Below are 19,410 nucleotides of genomic sequence, written 5' to 3'. Positions count from 1 at the left end.
GCTTTTATTTTCGCCACTCATGTATGTTATTAGTTTTTCTCTTTTACTTTGGAAGTAGGTATTCGTAATCATTAGATCAAAAGCCACTGCAGACTCCACTATCTTTTTTCCTTCCTCATTTCTCTCGCCATACCCCCATCCTCCATGCCACCTCTCTTCTCACCTTCCCTCCCGCCAACATGACAATTTAGATCCCCTTCGACTATCACTCTTTCATTCTCTGGTATTCCAACCATTACTCCATCCAAATCTCTCCAAAATTTTTCCTTCTCATCCTCCGAAGATCCTGCTTGGGGTGCATAGACTGTCAGCACTGTTACCATTTCTCCGCCAAACATCATCTTAACATACATGATCCTATCATTTACTCTGCTGACTTCACATACCTCTTCTTGAAGCTCTCTGTGCAAAATAACTCCAACTTGATTCTGGTCTTGCACTATTATAAAGTAGCTTATAGCCTTCAGCTAAGATCTTTGCCTTATTGCCCTTCCATCTTGTCTCTTGCACACACAAAGCATTTATCTTCCTCCTCTGCATCATGTCTACTATCTCTCTTCTCTTTCTCGTCATCATTCCCACGTTTACAGTTCCCACTCTGATCTTGAACACTTTTGGATCCTTTGCAAAATACCTCACCCAGAGATCCGAATGGGAGGCTGTTACTCTGGAACATTTATCTTGAGAAGCATCCATCATTCCTCTTATTTTGGCAATGTTTTTTACAGCCGGATACCCTTCCTGCCACCAACCCCCTTCCCTTGTTAGAGGGGTGGAGGCTTGCTAGTTTTGGTCCGCCCTGGGTATTTTATTTCCCCAGTACCCACCATATCTGGTGAGCGTTCCCCTATCCACCACCTGGGGAGGCGCCTGATGGGAGACTAGCAACTCCACATGGGTTCAATACCACAGGTCAATATTGGTATGAAATATCTATTAAACATCATCAGTTTGGCCGGTTTTGGGATCAAGTCATCCCATAAAAGTGATCTTACTTGTTCGTAGAATTCAGATCCTTTTCTTTCACTCTGTTGGTGATTTCATTTCTGACAAAGTTATCACTGGAAATTACACTCTCAAGGTAAGGAAAACTGTCCACACCATCCAGTTGGTGGTCTCCTAGTTGTACACTTGCTTGTTGCCCATATCTGTTGACTGCCATTGCCACTGTCTTGGTCTTGCTGATGTTGAGGTTATATTTCTGGAACTGAGAATGACATAGAATATAAACACCAGTAATCTGCCAAAAGAAAACAGCACAGAGTTCACTAATTTCTCTCAATCTGGGACCAATTTTGTTGGTTTTAAATTTATGTAGACTGCAATTTACTGTAGGTCTGAAGGGGAAAACCACATTATATGTAATGTTAACTTAAAAAATATGGTAACATTTGAAAAGGACATTTTAAAGGTAACATATATGCAAAATTTGTTTCTTAAAAATCTCCAATGAAAGAATGGTAATAAAGTGAAACTTTGAAACATTTTATCTCAAAACACCTGATTCTCATCACAAATATTCAACCAGTCATAACTCACTCAAATTTAGAGATAGAAATCTACTTTTTTAATAGATTGTCCAGAATTTAATGCTGAAAATAAAAATTACAATAACTAAAAATCCAAAATTTTCAACAAGTGATCCCTTATTGCTTTCCATCTTGCTAATACTTTGCTACCTGAAGGTTGTCATTTATTATTTTACTATTGCATTTATTAATATACTCCTCACATTCCTTAACAGATATCCCAGTTTTTCTTCCAACTATTGTCTATACAGATTTTATTTTATTTTCTGAATTATTATTGTAGGCATTATATGGAGACTGTGTGATTTTTTAATCGCTTTTCATAATAATGCAGCTTGTAACCAGTCCTATCCTCTGTTTATCCTTAACATTTAAAGCAATTTTGTTTTCCTGGCACATGATATTTTGACTATTATGTAAACCGGACTTTTCTGATAGTTTTCTTGTACCATACTTTATTGTTTTCTTGGAAAATCAGTTATTAAAGACTGATAAAAACCAATCTAAAAATGCATAAAATTTGGAACCGACATCTGTTCCATTGTAAATAACCCTCTAAATAGCTTCCTGTTAGGCTACACTGAAATTTTGTTGTAAACATGAACACCACTCATCATTCTGACTGGATAACAGCTGGCTACAACTCTGTATAAGGAATGGTGTATGATCATGGGAAGTGATCAAGCATACGTAAACCTCTCCAGCGTGTTATTGCCAGTAGTTGAGTCCTGATGACACTGCTACTCCTTTATTCAAGCAGATCATCATTTGGCCTCATGAGGTTGATTAGACCGTGTTCCAGACTTCCATACCTCAGAAATCCAAAGAAGTGCTGGGAGTCAAACCTTGGTTCCCCTGCACCAAAGGCAGTGACTCTAATTATTTGGCTGTCAACTTTCCATTATCCATTCATCAACTGTTCTAGCTGTTTTCCATAATGTCACTTCACTGCAGTTAGATATATTGTTTAGTATTGCAAGTTGTGCATCATGGGCAGAGAGGTCATTCACTACTGGATAAATACTTATATCACTTTTTAAGTGTTCACTTTCAAAAGTATTGTTTATTGCTTTCCTGTGTAATCCTGGTGGGAAAAATTAGAACACAACACAAGCTTTTAAGCAGCATTTCTATTTTTTTTTTTTTTTACTTTTATCTCAGTCTCTCAGTAAATAAATCATAAAATCTGCACAGATTATCATTTGTTCAAATTTTTGTGAGGCTACTTGAAAGTTTCTCGGCGGTGATCTATACGCAGTAACAATTATAAATGGCATTTTTGGTAGCAGCAGTTCACACTCACACATTTCCAATTGTTCATTATAGAGAAATTACTGCTATCAATAGAATTGAACTTGATGTTATTTTTACATACATGACAAAACTCCTTCTGTCTCTAAATTTTGCTACAGAAATGGGCTACTAATTTATAGTCCTTTATGTTTAACATATAGACTCCTGTATTTGCATAGTACTCAGATAGACTTAAGATGTCAACTTCTTTTTTGACATTCTAGATTTTGTGTTTTGGTAAGAAGTTCATTAATATTTCTTTTAGTTTTCTAACATTCTGATGTGTAACTGCAAAGTTATTCAAACAAGTTTCTTTTGTGTTGTGTGACTCTCCTCCATCTTTGAAGTGACTTGAGAATGTTGTCCCCATATTATGCACATCATGATTGCAGTATAAACTTTAATGTTTGTCTGGGAACATGTCTTAAACACTACTAGTAACAAAAACTTTTAAACTATCTGTAGCCAAATTAGTAAATGTGTTTCTGCACCAGTGCTTCAAACTTCTATTTCTTTCTAATTTCTTTTCTATGTCAGTGACTAATGTATGAATGGTCTATTACAGGAATTTTCAAAGATTACAGAGAGGCTCATACAAAGTGGAATGAGAGTGAATGTTGCAGATCATAATGGCAGAACACCACTACATTATGCAGCTAAAGAAGGAAATTGGAAGGTATAAAATGACTAATGCATCTAGAAGTTGCTACAATAAATTGTATTATGAAAATGATAGATTGCTACTCACCATATGCAGGAGACATTGAGTTGCAGACAGGCACAACAAAAAGTTTGCTATACATTTTAACTTTTGCCCAAAAGGCCTTCCTCTGCAGTAGAAAACTCACACACATTCACACAAGCACAACTCACACACACATGAGACTTTCTCTGGCTGCTGTGGCTGCACACCCCATAATAATGGTAATGTATGAGGTTGCTGTGCATGTGTGAATGAGTGTGCATGTTTTTTACTTCAGAAGAAGGCCTTTTGGCTGAAACCTAAAATGTGTGGCAGCTTTTATTCCATCCTGGACTTTCCATCATTTGAATAAATTATCTGAGATACACTGTGTTCCATTTACTGACTTATCACCCTTCGGCAATTGTTTGAATGGAAGTGTTGTGGTGACAGTATGACAGATGTTCACAGTCTACCAGACATTGTCTACCTTTCCGGGAAAATTTCTGGGTAGTTGTAGAAAGTGTCTAAAGACATTTTTTTTTATATTTCTCAGAAACAAAGTGGCTACAGATATTTTACGCTATTCCTTGTTTCACCCACTTTTTATTTTCTTCCATGACACATTTTGTGGTTTTACACCCACACCTTAAGGGAGAGAAATGCACATGTAAACCATTTAACCTCCTGAAGATGAGGGTGTAGACTTTGAAAACTGCACCATGGAAGAAAATAAAAAGTGACCAAGCTACACATCATCGGGCATAGGGTCACCCATCCAGAATGTTTGGGCTTTTGCACTGGGGGTAGAGGGGTAGGGAGGTCGGTGGCGTGGGCTGAGAGTTTTCAAGGCTTTGCCCTTCCTCTACCCCAGCCTCCCCCCCCCCCCCCCCCCCCCACCACCACCACCGCGCCACCAAATTCTCCTCCCATCCCTTGGGATTTAGATTGACAATTTTTTCCTGAAGTTATGAGGTGAAAATAAACGTAATTTGGTTCCATATTGATAAAGCAGGATCTAAGAAAAATTCAGTTGAGGAAACTAATTAATTATGAAACATAATTTCTCACCATAACTTGCCTTCAGGTAGTAAAATGTGTATTACAACCAATATGCACATAAAAGTAAAATTAATACTTTCAGCTCCCTCTCATCCCAATTAGGTCTCATAATTTATTGATAAAACTCTGATTGATTCATTTATCAATAAAACTTTGATTCATTCAAATGCATCACAGGGCAATGCACAGTTAATGACATTCCTGTTTTGCCAAATCATTTAATGATCTATTTAGTACAGTTATTAGAGTTAGTCAGAATATACACCTCCAAGCCAAAATATTCTGATATACTGTAAAAAGAAAGGCTAATAAAGTAAGCTCACCAGAGGAAAAAATAGTCACTTCAGTGTGCATGCACAGATTAGTCATTACTCCTTTACAGGTGGTGCAGCGATTGAGTATCATGTTCAACTACATGTGCACTGTCTCTGTGCAAGCACAAGACAGCAGCCATCAGTGAGATATGTGTGTCTCAAGCAGATGTTTATGTAAACATGGGTAAATGTAAGGAAGTGACATAGTGCAAAATGGGAAAATCGTGTTTGGATGTGCCTAGGTCAGACAGTGTGTTAAGTTGCCAGATTTGTCAGTGTTTCACAGCAGGCTGTTCAGTGTGTCTACAAGCAGCGGTGTAACACACCTGGCCATGAAACACATCAGAACTGTGAGTGGAAAAATATCCACAGCTTGTGAATTACTTCCAAACCTGATGGGAATTGATACAGGCAGTGAATGGAAGTCCAATCACAACATGTTACAGAGAGAGAATGTTGTGCCAGGAACTGCATGCAATAAGCATTTGTAGTCAGTCACCTCACAGGAGGCCATTAGTCACACAGGGACATGAGGATGGCAGCAGCAAACTTTATTGGACTGGAAGAATATGTGACAGAAAATCTGTGGGACATATTGGAATAGCAGGTAAAATGACAATTTCAGCATCCCCACAATTTGGTGGAATTGTGCGATCAGATCCTCAGCGAGTGGCTTAATCCGGATGCGATGCACCTGCACAACTTTGTGGACTCACTCCCTAATCGAATACAGCTGGTTATCGAGTCCAGGGGTGGACTTACGTGGTATTAACAATTTCTCTTGGGATGACTCATTGTTGAGCTTATTCCCTTGCCTCATTTTTTTGAGTATCTAATAATTTTCAGTTCATACTGATGCCTTCTGGCAATCAGTTGTAGAATATAACATTCAATTCAGAGCCATTGCTGGGGAAACATAATGTACATGGAATTTATTTTACTTACAGTACTGCAGTTGTCAACTGCACTGATTCTGAATTATTTATTGTTATTAAATTTAAATACTATTAGGAGTAGGGCATGTATGTATTGGTATGTAAATGTAAGATTCCCTTGGTCTCTGAAGGGGCTTGTGCAAGAAGTTAAGTTATCAATTTTACACACTATTTTTACTGCACAATTCTGTGGAATAAACACATTTGACCTCTGCTGCATTGCATCAGGAGATTATGCCACAGGACAGTACTGAGTTAAAGTAAGCAAAGTGAACTGCATATCAACACAGTGAGAGAGATTTCTAAGTGCAGAGCAGGCATAATTGACCTTCTTGGTCCAGTCATCCGTATTCTGGTACCACTTCAGTTTATTATCAATCTGGATGCCTAAGAACATCACACACGGACTCTTAACCAGTAAGTTCAGATTGGAATGTTTATCCTAAGGATAAGTTAGTCTTCAGTGGTGGTGGTGTGTTTATTGCAGTAACAAATTCAATAAAATCTAGTGAGGTTATCACAAATTCCAAATGCAAATTAATCTGGGTGAAATTGAGTAACAAAGAAAAGCCAAAACAGTGATCAGATGCTTCTATAGACCACCTGGGTCATGATCTGCAGTTGTAGAGTGCTTCAGACAGAACTTGCAGAATACCATTAATAATTTTCCTGATCACACCATTGTAATAGTGGGTGACTTTAACTTCCCATGTATAGATTGGGAGTGTTATACCATCCAAAACTGGTGCCAGAGACAGGGATTCGTGTGGCATTGATCTGAATGTCTTGTCCAAAAATTACCTTGAGCAGATAGTTAGAGAATCAACTCAAGTGGGTTAAGTCTTGGACCTCCTGGCAATAGACAGAACTGAAGTTATTGAATCAGTTAACACAGAGGAAGTTATCAGTGATCCTAAGGGTGTGACAGCATCTATGATGATGGGTCCTACAAGCAATGTTAAGAAAGGGAGGAAGATACATTTGCTCAGAAAGGGTGAAGGAAACAAATTTCAGAATACCTCAGCAGTCAGCATCAAATATTTAGTGATGAGGACAAAGATGTGGAGATCAAATGGAAAAAATTGAAAGACATCATTCAGTATGCCTTAGACAAGTATGTTCTGAGTAAGGTTTTAAGGGATGGGAAAGATCCACCATAGTTTAATATCCATGTTAGAAAAGTGCTATGTAAACAAAGAGCACTTCAACTCAAATTCAAGAGAAGTAAAAATGTAGCTGACTAACAAAAGCTGAACGAAGTGAAAATGAGCATAAGGAGAGCAATGAGAGAAGCAGTCAACGATTTTGAAAGTAAGACATTGTCAGCCGACCTGAGTAAAAAATCTAACCGATTTTGGTCATATTGTGGGTAAAATCTATTCATTCTCTCACCAACCACACCAGCACCGAAACAGAAGATAACAGAGAGAAGGCCAAAATACTGAATTCGGTCTTCCGAAGCTGTTTCACCACGGAAGATTGTAACACTGTCCCTCCTTTCAATTGTGTTGTGGCAGTTGAAATGGCAGATATTGAGATAACCGATTGTGGAACTGAAAAGCAGCTACAATTGGTTAGTAGTGGAAAGGTGTCAGGACCAGATGAGATACCAATAAGATTTTATAAAGATTATGTGAAAAAACTTGCTCCCCTTCCAGCAGCAGTTTATCACAATTTGCTGGAGCAATGAAAGATATCTAATGACTGGAAAAAAGTGCAGCTCATTCCCATTTTTAAGAAAGGCCATAATACAGATCCACAGAATTATAGACCTATATCGTTGATGTCAATCTGTTGTAGAAATGTGGAACATATTTTATACTCAAGAATTATGACGTTTTTGGAAAATGAATGTCTCCTCTATAAAAATCAACATGGATTCCACAAACAGAGATTCTGCAAAACTCAGGTCTCTCTGTTCCTCCATGAGATCCGCAGTGCAGTGGACAATGGCACTCACATTGATGCTGTATTCCTTGATTTCAGTAACGCATTTGGCACTGTCCCACATTGCTGTTTAATGAAAAAAATATGAGCTTATGGAGTATCGGAGAAGACTTACAATTGGATTCAAGAATTTCTTGCAGATAGAACTCAACACATTGCTCTTAACTAATCAAAATCAACAAATGAAAAGGTAATATCTGGAGTACCACAGGGACGTGTGATAGGACCGTTGCTGTTTACAGTATGTATAAATTATCTAGCAGAAAGCATCAGATGCTCTTTAAGGCTATTCACAGATCATGCAGTTGTCAATACCAAAGTAGCAACGCCAGAAGATAATAAGAATTTTGCAGAATGACCTACAGAGAATTGATGATTGGTGCAGGCTCTGGCAGTTGACCTTGAACGTAAATAAATGTAATATATTGCACATACATAGGGAAGGAAATCCACTACTGTACAGCTACACTTTTGGTGACAAGCAGCTGGAGACAACATCTGCCATAAAATATCTAAGCACGATCTTAAGGGGAATGACCATATAAAACAGATAGTGGGAAAAGCAGACACCATACTCATATTCATCAGAAGAATCTTAAGGACATGTAATTCATCCACAAAAGAGGTGGCTTATAGGATGCCTGTTCACCCAATTCATGAGTAATGTTCATCCATTGGGGGTCCCTATCAGGTAGGACTGATAGAGGAAATAGAGAAGATCCAATGAAGAGTGGTGCGTTACATCACGGGATTGTTTAGCCGGCAAGAGACCATTACGGAGATGTTAGACAAACAGATGTTACAAGAGAGGCATTGTGCACCATGGAGAGATTTACTATTGAAATTTTGGGACAGCACTTTTCAGATGGAATTGGACAACATATTACTTCCGCGCACATACATCTCTCATATTGACTATGAGGAGAAAATTCAAGAAATTAGAGCCGATACAGATGCTTACTGACAATCATTCTTTGCACACACTATTCATGAGTGGAAGAGTTGGATGGATCAGATAGTGGTACCGAAAGTACCTTCCACCACACTCCATTAGGTTGCTTGTGGGATATGATGTAGATGTAGAGGTATTTGCCCATTGATTTGTTTTCTGGCCAATATTTATCCATTGATTTGTTTCCTGGTACCCATAAGTTAGTTTTATGTCTTTTTGAATTACATTATATAAGTCTTGTTAGGGTTGGGGGTGGGGATGAGCTGTTTATTGTGAAACAATTTTAGGCATGTGTCACCATTTTACTGTCTGTGTATGGTGTGGTTGTATTAGGCCCTATATTAGCATACTTCTCTCATCAGCAAACATCTGAGTTTCTGAAGAATCCTCCAGTGTCCTGGAACAGGAGAGGACCCAGCACCAAATCTTGTGGGACAACATACTTAATGCTTCCCTACTCTGAACTTATTATTACTCAGGTTCTGTCATATATTAATGTGATCCTCTATTTTCTATTGTTAAGATATGACTACATTCATGATCTTCCTTATAACTTCAGCTTTCCTAATGCAGTTTTATGATAAATACAAACATAAGACTTGGCAAGGTAACAGAATATCAAGAGGGTAATTTTTCCTGTTTAGTTCTACTAGAACTTGTTCATAATTTTCCTTCGCATCAGATAAACTATTACATAAGCAAAACTGGGCTCTTGGTAGGTTATGGTTAGAAGGGTGGTCCAGTATTACATTGTAGTAATTCCAGTCCTAACGTTGATGTGGTCAAGGATGGAAATTGTCAACAAACAATTGAGTAAAAACAATTTAATGAAACATAAAAGCACAATACAATTGAACAACTCATCGCACTGCACAGTCACAAGGACAAAGAGAGAAAAGTTAAAGATCATAATATCAACGATTAACAATAGTGACATAGTGATTGATGGATGCCACAGAGCCATTTCCCCCCCCCCCCCCCCCCCTCTCCCCAAAGGGAGTTCAGAGCATGAAGGCTGTGCAAAGCTGGTGATGCCACTGATGATAAAATCTCCCATTCACTCAGGTAGATGAAGAGGACATTCTGTGTGGGAAAGAGGGAGGACGTTGGCGAGAGTGATGACCATAATCAGAGGTCAAATGGGGCTGATGATGGAGACTGGGCCATCAGAGGAAATATTTGTGTAAATATGAGGTGTCAAGAGGATCGGAGGTAGTCTGAAAGAGTTCAGGAGCCAGATGTTCATGGTGGAGGCATTGTCTCAAGACAGTGGTGAGATGATTTATATGGAGGCTGTATTGTTCCTGACCTCAGTAGAGAGGTCAGCAGTGAACACAGTGAGAGTCATCTGTGTGGAGGCAGAGGTGGGGGTGACACATGGTACTTCACTATTGTTGCTCACGTGACTCGGAACAGTAGGAGGCCAATGTGGGAACCACAAGGGGAAGTGACTCGCTGTCACTTCACGTATCATATGTTGACAGCCTGAGTAAGATCATCGGAGAGTGACCCAGCAGGTTGTAAGGGGTCCGTAGGCCCTTACTATAAGTTTGCACTCGGCACAGGTCAATAGGGCAAACAATCGATAGTGTCGGGTTGCGAGAGCGAGTGTAGAGTTGAGTCAGTTCCCAGGTTGCGGGCCGAGCTGTGCGGAGGCCTGTTGCTGTAATACAAGGCTTACCAACAAAGGGAGTGGCCATTGCCGCGGTTTAACCCCTTTGTGTTAGAATAATACGGGAAAGTGAATAAGTATAATTACGAGAGTGATCAGTGATATTTCTGTGCCGATATTTGTGGTTTCGCGTCTACCGCACCGCCATCATTTGGACTGCAGTGTTGGATTGCTGCGATAGAATTTGCATGTGACGATAATGAATAGCGAGGAAGCCTGTGCTGAGATTAGCCGTTATTAAGTATGTATGACAAAGGCAGTGGCTGTCTCCTTTTTCTTGTGTTTTAGAGACGAATATAGGTTCTTGATTAATGAAGCTGTGTTGGCGTTCTTCTTGTCACCAGACATTTCATTATTACAGCATTTGAGAAGGACAAAATGGAATGTAACAACTCCGTAGCAGTCAAATCCGATTGCCAGCCCCATTAGGTACACGGTCACATTAATTAATATTTATTTGGGCTGCTATCAGATCTCGATCGAGCGGGATATGTAAATCGGAGGTGTTACAAGGTTTCAGTCAGTTCTCAAAGATCATCTGACATTTCCCATCAAATATGATGTCAAAAGTGTTTGTCCATGAGTGACTACCTCATGAGGACTCGAGTAGGAAAGCTTGCATGATTCCTGAACAGAGTCATCATGGAGCATCACATCATTGTAAGTAGCAAGTTCTTTGTGAACAAAAACATGGGGTGGAGAATACGGCTACGGAAGTGGCAATGCATTCGGCAGGTAGGACAAGCAGCTCATTATACAACTTGTCTGCATGTGATGTCTGGAGACTCTTCTTGTAAGCAGCACATATCACTATAAGGGTCCACAGTAGTGCTTCTGACTGGGAACCTCCATGGCACACAAGTGCCACCTTTAGTGTGCAGGTGCAATGTTTCATGAGACCATTGCTCTACAGGTGGTAAGCAGTGGTGCGAAATTTGTTGAAACTGTACAGCTTGCAAAGTTTTGAGAAGAGTGGGGACTCAGATTGGTGTCCCTGGTTGGTTTCAAATGAGGAGGGGCAGCCAAAGAGGGCAATCCAGGAATTAACAAAAACATGGGCAACTGTTTTGGCCGCAATGTCAGGTAGAGCAATGTCTTCATCTCTCCTCATAACTCTGTCTATGATAGACAGAATTTAACAAAAACAATCTCAAGGCGCTAGTGGTCCCAAAATGTCAATATGGACATAGTATAGACGACCTTTGGGGATGCTGAATTGTCCAAGATGGGGCTGGCATACCATCCCACCTTACTACTGTGACATGAGATACATGTGGGTGTCCAAGTGCAACAATTTTTTTTTTTTTTTTTTTTTTTTTGCCAAATGAAGTATTCAGTACTTAGTTTTGTTGTAGCTTTGATACTTGGTTGGCCCAGTCTCTGCAGGGATATGTGAAGATTGACTGGTATAGAGGGACAGGCATTACCAAGCAGAGCATGCCTGTCGAGGTATTGCACATGATGGTTATGGGGAAACTCAGGAGGAGGTGATGCGTTAAAGAGCATTTTGTGTCTGTCAACATGTCAGCTAGCTCAGGGCCATCTGTCAGTAGGCATGCCTACTCGTTCCTGTAGAGGGGAGTAGAGATGATGTTTATCTGGGACAAATATCCGTGATGACATGATCAGACTCAAGCATGTACTGCACATTTGTGGAATACTGGCAGATGAGGTCCATGTGCTAGAACTGTTGAGGAGGAACATCCTTTCCATAGTTATGGATGGTGGTAGCCAGCGGGCAGTGGTCCGTAAATATGGTGAATTTGTCTCCCTCGATATCATCGTGGAACTGTTGTTTGGTAGGCCACAAGAAGTCTGTGGTCGAATGTTGTCCATTTGTACTGAGAGATTGAAAGTTTCTTGGAAAAGAATCAAAGAAGTTTGGTTGTGCTGCTGATATGCCGCTGCAATACTGTGCCAATCAATGTGTCACTCACATCTGTGGTAATTGAGATGTGAGCATTGGGCCCTGGGTGAGCCAGTGTGACAGTACGGGTGAGGCTGATCTGGAGTGACTCAAAAATTGTGATCGTATCATTCGTCCAAGGCACCTTTCCAGAGCCTGACGTGTTCTTATCAACGAGGGCTTTGGTAAGGGGGACCTGAATAGAGACAGTATGTGGTAGGTGGCAGCAGCAGAAATTTATGATGCCAAGGAAACTGCATAGTTCACGGTAGTCTCCATTGGTGAAGGTAAGTTGCCAATGAGCTCCATATGGTCAGACATCAGTCGGCTACCATCATAAAAAATGGTATAACCCAGGAAGGTGATACTGTCACAGGTCAGCTTTGACTTTTCATGATTGATTTTGAAACAGTTGCGGTGCAGTGTGACCTGGACCTGTGACAGGTGCCGTTCATTCTCCTCAGTGGTAGATTGAAAAATCGAAATGACATCAAGATAAGCATATGTGAATGGCACATTGTCCAAGTGAGAGTCAATAAATCTCTGCCACACTGGGGCATTTTTAATGCAGTAAGGCATGAAGCACTACTTGCAATGCTCAAAGGGTTTAATCAATGAGGTTTTTGGAAAGTTGTCAGTGAACATAGGTATTTGGTGGTAAGCCTTGTAGCAGTCCAGGATACTATATACCCATGCACCATTAAGCAACTAAGTGTAGTCTTGGATGAGAGGGACTGGGTAGTTATCTATGACAGTTGAAGAGTTTAGGACGTGGTAATCCCCACATTGACAAAAAACCTTTATTTCTTTTGGACGTGGTGTATGGAGAAAGACCAGTTGCTGTCTGATGGGCAAATGCTTCTGATGTTGAGTAGTTGAGTGACAATTGACCTGGCATGTTGTGACTTTTGGGTATTAAGGCCTTATGGTATATGGGAGGACCTTCCATTGTAATGATTCTATGGCACATGCCACTAGGGATCGCTGCCATGAGCGCGTTGTTGCAACTCGCCTGAGGAGTACAAGTGGGGAGTACACTGGGGTGAGACACTGGAGAGACAAATGTCACTGACTTTGGAGTCCTGAGACATCAATGGTGACAAAGGTGGAGCAGACTGGATAGTAGCCGCATCACTCAATTGTGAGGAAATTGTGTCGGAGGGATGGCATACTACATGAAGATCATATACCATCCACGCAGATGCATTGTTGATCTGTTGACGCAGTAAGGCTTTGTGCACCTGAAGAGTGTCGATGGTGGAGGGCTTGAGCAAAAGCTTGACTAGTGAAATGATGAGGTGGTCCAATAACACAGAGTGCTTGGAGAGGGAGTGTAGGAGGGGATCTTGTATAGGTGGCATGGAAGGGGCTGTGCCAAACGAGCCCAGAATTAGTGTGCCAGGTGCATGGTGTAGCATTGAATCTGACTGTACGTTAGATGAAAATCCAAAATGTCTAAGGAAGTTGATGCTGAGCACTGGTTCATCAACATCAGTGACTTGAAATGTCCACAGGAAACACAGTTATGACATGAGATGAACCTGGAGGTCCACAAGCACTGAGGACTCTGATGCAGGAGTTGTTCACCACACACAGTGTCAGTTTGGTAAGGAATGTACAAGGAAAGACCAGTGCCATAGGTATAACACTAGCCTCTGCATCAGTATCAGTGAGAAATCCGAGGCCCTATATGCAGTCCGTAACGTAAAGACAACCATGGGAAGATGAAGTCTTCACCAACAGTTGTGTGATAAGGCATGCTGTGTGAGGGGTGTGTGCTGGGACTCCTCAACCAGTCTTTGTAAAGAGTTTACTGCACCGGGTGGGTGACAATTCTGAGCAGCATCTTCAACTGTATTGTGGAACCAGAAAAGGAGGTACATGAAGTGGGGAGTTGAATTCTCAGAGAGGTGACTTGCTGTTCAGTTGCTATCTAAGAAGCAATCAGGATGTTGATGAGAGTAGTTGGGTAGTGTATGAAAGTTGTTGCCAGGTGGCTGTGTGTCGTCCAGGGCAGCCCGGCGCACTCTCATGTGGCCTCTGCCAACTGAGCAAAGTGGAGTGGTGTGGGGCAGGGGGCAGGGGAGATCCAAAAGGCAGAACCAGTGGATTGGAAGCATGAGACAATAATTGTAACTGCCATTCGTCTAGGAGTTTGATAACCCACAACATCCAGCATGAATTCATCATCCACTGATGTGCAAAGGTGCTACCAAAGTTGGGATGAGGTCCTATATCCTAATTTCTCATTGTGTATGATATGATGTGTGGGTTCAGAAGAACAGATGTGACAGACATTCAATAATAGTAGTTTTAGCCATAGAATATTTGTGATGGGCAGATGCAGAGAGCACCAATTCACTAATAAGGTCAGTGTGGTTGTTCAAATGATTATTCTGGCAAATAAAACACAGTTCTTCATCCATAATATCATGAAAGTCAAAGATGTTATCCGCCAAGATGAACCACATTCATGGATTGTCCTTCAGAAACGAATGCAATTGAGGAAACCTGTTGCATAAAACCATCTGCATAGTGTTCACATAAGAGGCGGATCTGTAGTGACCAGTGAAAGTGGTACAGCATTGGCAGGGACAAAATGTGGATTGAGCAGCTGCAGGTGTCCCAGTGAGGCATTGCTCGAGGTTGTTGTGGGTTGGACGATGTGATGACCTCATTCAGCACATGATGCTGTAGGTGTGACAGCACAGTAGGCTGGCACGTCTGGGATAACTGCGGTCACCAAAGATAACGGTGCATGAACATGTGGAAGGTGGACATGATGCGATGTGTTGCCTGAGGCCCATATGGAGAGCTGAGGAGTCGTGACACAGGAGGTACGGAAATGCGGTTGACTGTCAAAGAGGGTACAGCTGAAGATGCAGAATGTGAAAACAGGGAAGTTGTAACATACCGACCTAGGGAGCTTATGATATCTGTAGGTGGCAAGTAGTGCACAGATCCCAGGCCACCATGTGGCATTGGTGACATATGTAGTACACTGTGTGGATTCATAGTTAGTAAGGTGCACATGTGGAAGTGTGCATATTGTGAGGTAACAACCAGTCCAGAACATACAGGGTGTTTCAAAAATGACCGGTAGATTTGAAATGGCAATAAAAACTAAACGAGCAGCGATAGAAATACACCGTTTGTTGCAATATGCTTGGGACAACAGTACATTTTCAGGCAGACAAACTTTCGAAATTACAGTAGTTACAATTTTCAACAACAGATGGCGCTGCGGACTGGGAAACTCTATAGTACGATATTTTCCACATATCCACCATGCGTAGCAATAATATGGCGTAGTCTCTGAATGAAATTACCCGAAACCTTTGACAACGTGTCTGGCGGAATGGCTTCACATGCAGATGAGATGTACTGCTTCAGCTGTTCAATTGTTTCTTGATTCTGGTGGTACACCTGGTCTTTCAAGTGTCCCCACAGAAAGAAGTCACAGGGGTTCGTGTCTGGCGAATAGGCAGGCCAATCCACGCCGCCTCCTGTATGTTTCGGATAGCCCAAAGCAATCACACGATCATCGAAATATTCATTCAGGAAATTAAAGACGTCGGCCGTGCGATGTGGCCGGGCACCATCTTGCATAAACCATGAGGTGTTCGCAGTGTCGTCTAAGGCAGTTTGTACCGCCACAAATTCACGAAGAATGTCCAGATAGCGTGATGCAGTAATCGTTTCGGATCTGAAAAATGGGCCAATAATTCCTTTGGAAGAAATGGCGGCCCAGACCAGTACTTTTTGAGGATGCAGGGACGATGGGACTGCAACATGGGGCTTTTCGGTTCCCCATATGCGCCAGTTCTGTTTATTGACGAAGCCGTCCAGGTAAAAATAAGCTTCGTCAGTTAACCAAATGCTGCCCACATGCATATCGCCGTCATCAATCCTGTGCACTATATCGTTAGCGAATGTCTCTCGTGCAGCAATGGTAGCGGCGCTGAGGGGTTGCCGTGTTTGAATTTTGTATGGATAGAGGTGTAAACTCTGGCGCATGAGGCAATACATGGACGTTGGCGTCATTTGGACCACAGCTGCAACACGGCGAACGGAAACCAGAGGCCGCTGTTGGATCACCTGCTGCACTAGCTGCGCGTTGCCCTCTGTGGTTGCCATACGCGGTCGCCCTACCTTTCCAGCACCGTTCATCCGTCACGTTCCCAGTCCGTTGAAATTTTTCAAACAGATCCTTTATTGTATTGCTTTTGGGTCCTTTGGTTACATTAAACCTCCATCGAAAACTTCGTCTTGTTGCAACAACACTGTGTTCTAGGCGGTGGAATTCCAACACCAGAAAAATCCTCTGTTCTAAGGAATAAACCATGTTGTCTACAGCACACTTGCACATTGTGAACAGCACACGCTTACAGCAGAAAGACGATGTACAGAATGGCGCACCCACAGACTGCGTTGTCTTCTATATCTTTCACATCACTTGCAGCGCCATCTGTTGTTGAAAATTGTAACTACTGTAATTTCGAAAGTTTGTCCGCCTGAAAATGTACTGTTGTCCCAAGCATATTGCAACAAACGGTGTATTTCTATCGCTGCTCATTTAGTTTTTATTGCCGTTTCAAATATACCGGTCATTTTTGAAACACCCTGTACATTGTCAATACGTTGCGTGATGTGAAAAGTGCCAAAACTGACATTACTGTTTGGAAACACTCAAGTCGGTGCTCTGTTTTCATGTCAGTGTGCAGTCAGCAATGTTATAGTGTCCGTTTGAGTCACATAAGAGCAGAATTGTTCCTGCTCCAGATTAACGTAGGATATGGAGGACAACACATTTGAGATTCATGGTCTCATGGCACAATATGATGGGGTAATACAGAGTTCTACACAGTGTACATTGCTGCATTCATAGTTAATAAGGTGTACATCTGGAAGTAAATAAACACCAGAATAACATTTGACAGAGTGTAGGTGAGTCCGGGGCTGTACTCATGAGAAAATAGAAAGGGGTCTAGAAAAATGTAAACACTCCTGATAGTAAATATAATGGAACAAGATGACACATCATTACAATTCTTTTACAGGGGGACGATTATGATTATTTTATGTGTTAAAGTGACTCCCATTGATAGCAAAACAATGTCGATGCTGCTGAACTGTTGACCAGACTATATCTGCCATTGTTGCTCATGTGATTGCCAGAAAGGAGGCCTCCAATGTTTCTCATAGCTCATTCAGTGTAGCTTGCTTCCGTTGACCAAACTTCATTTTTCAAGGTAATCCATAGGTTGAAGTCAAAAGGTGTGAGGTCTGGAGACAGTGGTAGGTACTCAAAAGCTGCTCTTTGACCTGACCATCACCCAGGTAGATTTTCATCCATGTGGGCTCTGACATCTTTGTGGTAGTGAGGTGGAGCGTCATCTTGTTGTAGATAAAATCTTTCATTTCCAAATACCTGTTAGGTGGCAGATAAAACTGATGTTTGCAGTATATGAAGATACACCTCACCCATTATGGTACCTTCAAAGAAGAGTGAGCCAGTCAAATGAGGCAATGACAGACCACACCAACACATTAACACCTGGTAGAGTAACATGTTTGTGCACATGAAAGTGACGATTTTCAGGAGCCCAGTACATGCAATTTTGATGGTCTATAGTACTCAGAATGAGATTTTCACTCTGCAGCGGAGTGTGCACTGATATGAAACTTCCTGACAGATTAAAACTATGTGCCAGACAGAGACTCGAACTCGGGACCTTTGCCTTTCTCGGGCAAGTACTCTACCAAATGAGCTACTCAAGCACGACTCACGCCCCATCCTTGCAGTTTTGCTCTACAGTACTGTTCAGTCTGAACTGCGCCTCGCCAGACCAGATAATAATCCCTGCAAACCGTTCATCTTCATGAAGCATCCCTTCAAACCACTTGCTGTACTTCGTCCTTAGATCCAGGTCATCGTCATTCATAGCATGCACATTGTAGATTGTTGAGGTGATGTAGTAAAATGTTGCAACACAGCAGTGCCAGAAACTGGAGTTATTGATGTTTTTGGCTATCCAGATCCTTCCTTATGCACATCCTGAACAGTACCATTGGCTTCAAAGCCATCCCGAATTTTGTATGTGTTGGTGGCTGATTTCCGTACACATTACACCATTGCTGTTGTGCCACCACCATTTTTTCCTACTTCCAGTATCACTTCAATACAGTCTTGCATTCCTCAAACAACAATCTTACTTCACTCATAGTTGCATTTTCATCTGCTGGAGCCGGCCGAAGTGGCCGTGCGGTTAAAGGCGCTGCAGTCTGGAACTGCAAGACCGCTAGGGTCGCAGGTTCGAATCCTGCCTCGGGCATGGATGTTTGTGATGTCCTTAGGTTAGTTAGGTTTAACTAGTTGTAAGTTCTAGGGGACTAATGACCTCAGCAGTTGAGTCCCATAGTGCTCAGAGCCATTTGAACCATTTTCATCTGCTGGAAAACATCTGTGAAGATCTGTTGAGAAAACAATGGATTACACTACCACCCAAAATTGCTGTGATATGTCATTTTGTTCCAAAGATATTAACTATCAAAGAGTGTCTACATTTTTCTGGACCCCTCTGTACATACTCATCACACTTCCAATAACTGCATCCGGATACAGCAAGCTGTAAAACTGGCAAACAAAGAAGTCCAACAAAAGACACCCACATTGTCAGTCATCACAAAGTTCAAATCCACGATGTTGGCATTGAAAATGATGTTAGTGATCATTGTCAGGGTCACCAATGTGGTAGAGGATGGAATCACCAAAAAGCTATTCATTATCAGAAGCTTTAATGCAACTTACAAGCACAATACAATTAACTTCTCATAATGGCACACAGACACACAGACAAAGAGAGCCGAGTCAAATATTATGTCATCAAAGATGAACATTAATGTTCTAGTGGCTGATAGTTGCCTCAGTACTGTGAGCTAACTTCTCAAACATTTTCTGATGGAAGGTGAGAGATGGATCTATAATTAGGGGTTAATTGCGTATCTTCATTTTTGTAAATGAGTGTTACTACCACATGCATAAATCTTTCAGGTTATTTGAGTCATGGATTAAGGGACTTGGTGTTACTGAAAAATTCAAATTAATGGAGGATTCC

General features: G+C 41.4%; 1 protein-coding gene across 1 annotated transcript in view; it reads left to right on the top strand.

Annotated features, from left to right (window-relative positions):
• The window catches only part of LOC124605330 (serine/threonine-protein phosphatase 6 regulatory ankyrin repeat subunit B-like), a 353,003-nt gene that overhangs the window by 245,283 nt on the left and 88,310 nt on the right, over window positions 1-19,410 (top strand). Inside the window, exon 12 of the mRNA XM_047136936.1 lies at window positions 3,388-3,498. Coding sequence (XP_046992892.1) covers window positions 3,388-3,498 — 111 coding nt within the window. The remainder of the gene's footprint in view (window positions 1-3,387; window positions 3,499-19,410) is intronic.

This window comes from Schistocerca americana, chromosome 3, assembly GCF_021461395.2.
Source record: "Schistocerca americana isolate TAMUIC-IGC-003095 chromosome 3, iqSchAmer2.1, whole genome shotgun sequence".
In the NCBI taxonomy this organism is placed as follows: domain Eukaryota; kingdom Metazoa; phylum Arthropoda; class Insecta; order Orthoptera; family Acrididae; genus Schistocerca; species Schistocerca americana.
The sequence above is the reverse complement of the archived record's forward strand: the minus strand, read 5'-3'. Positions and strand labels throughout refer to the sequence as shown.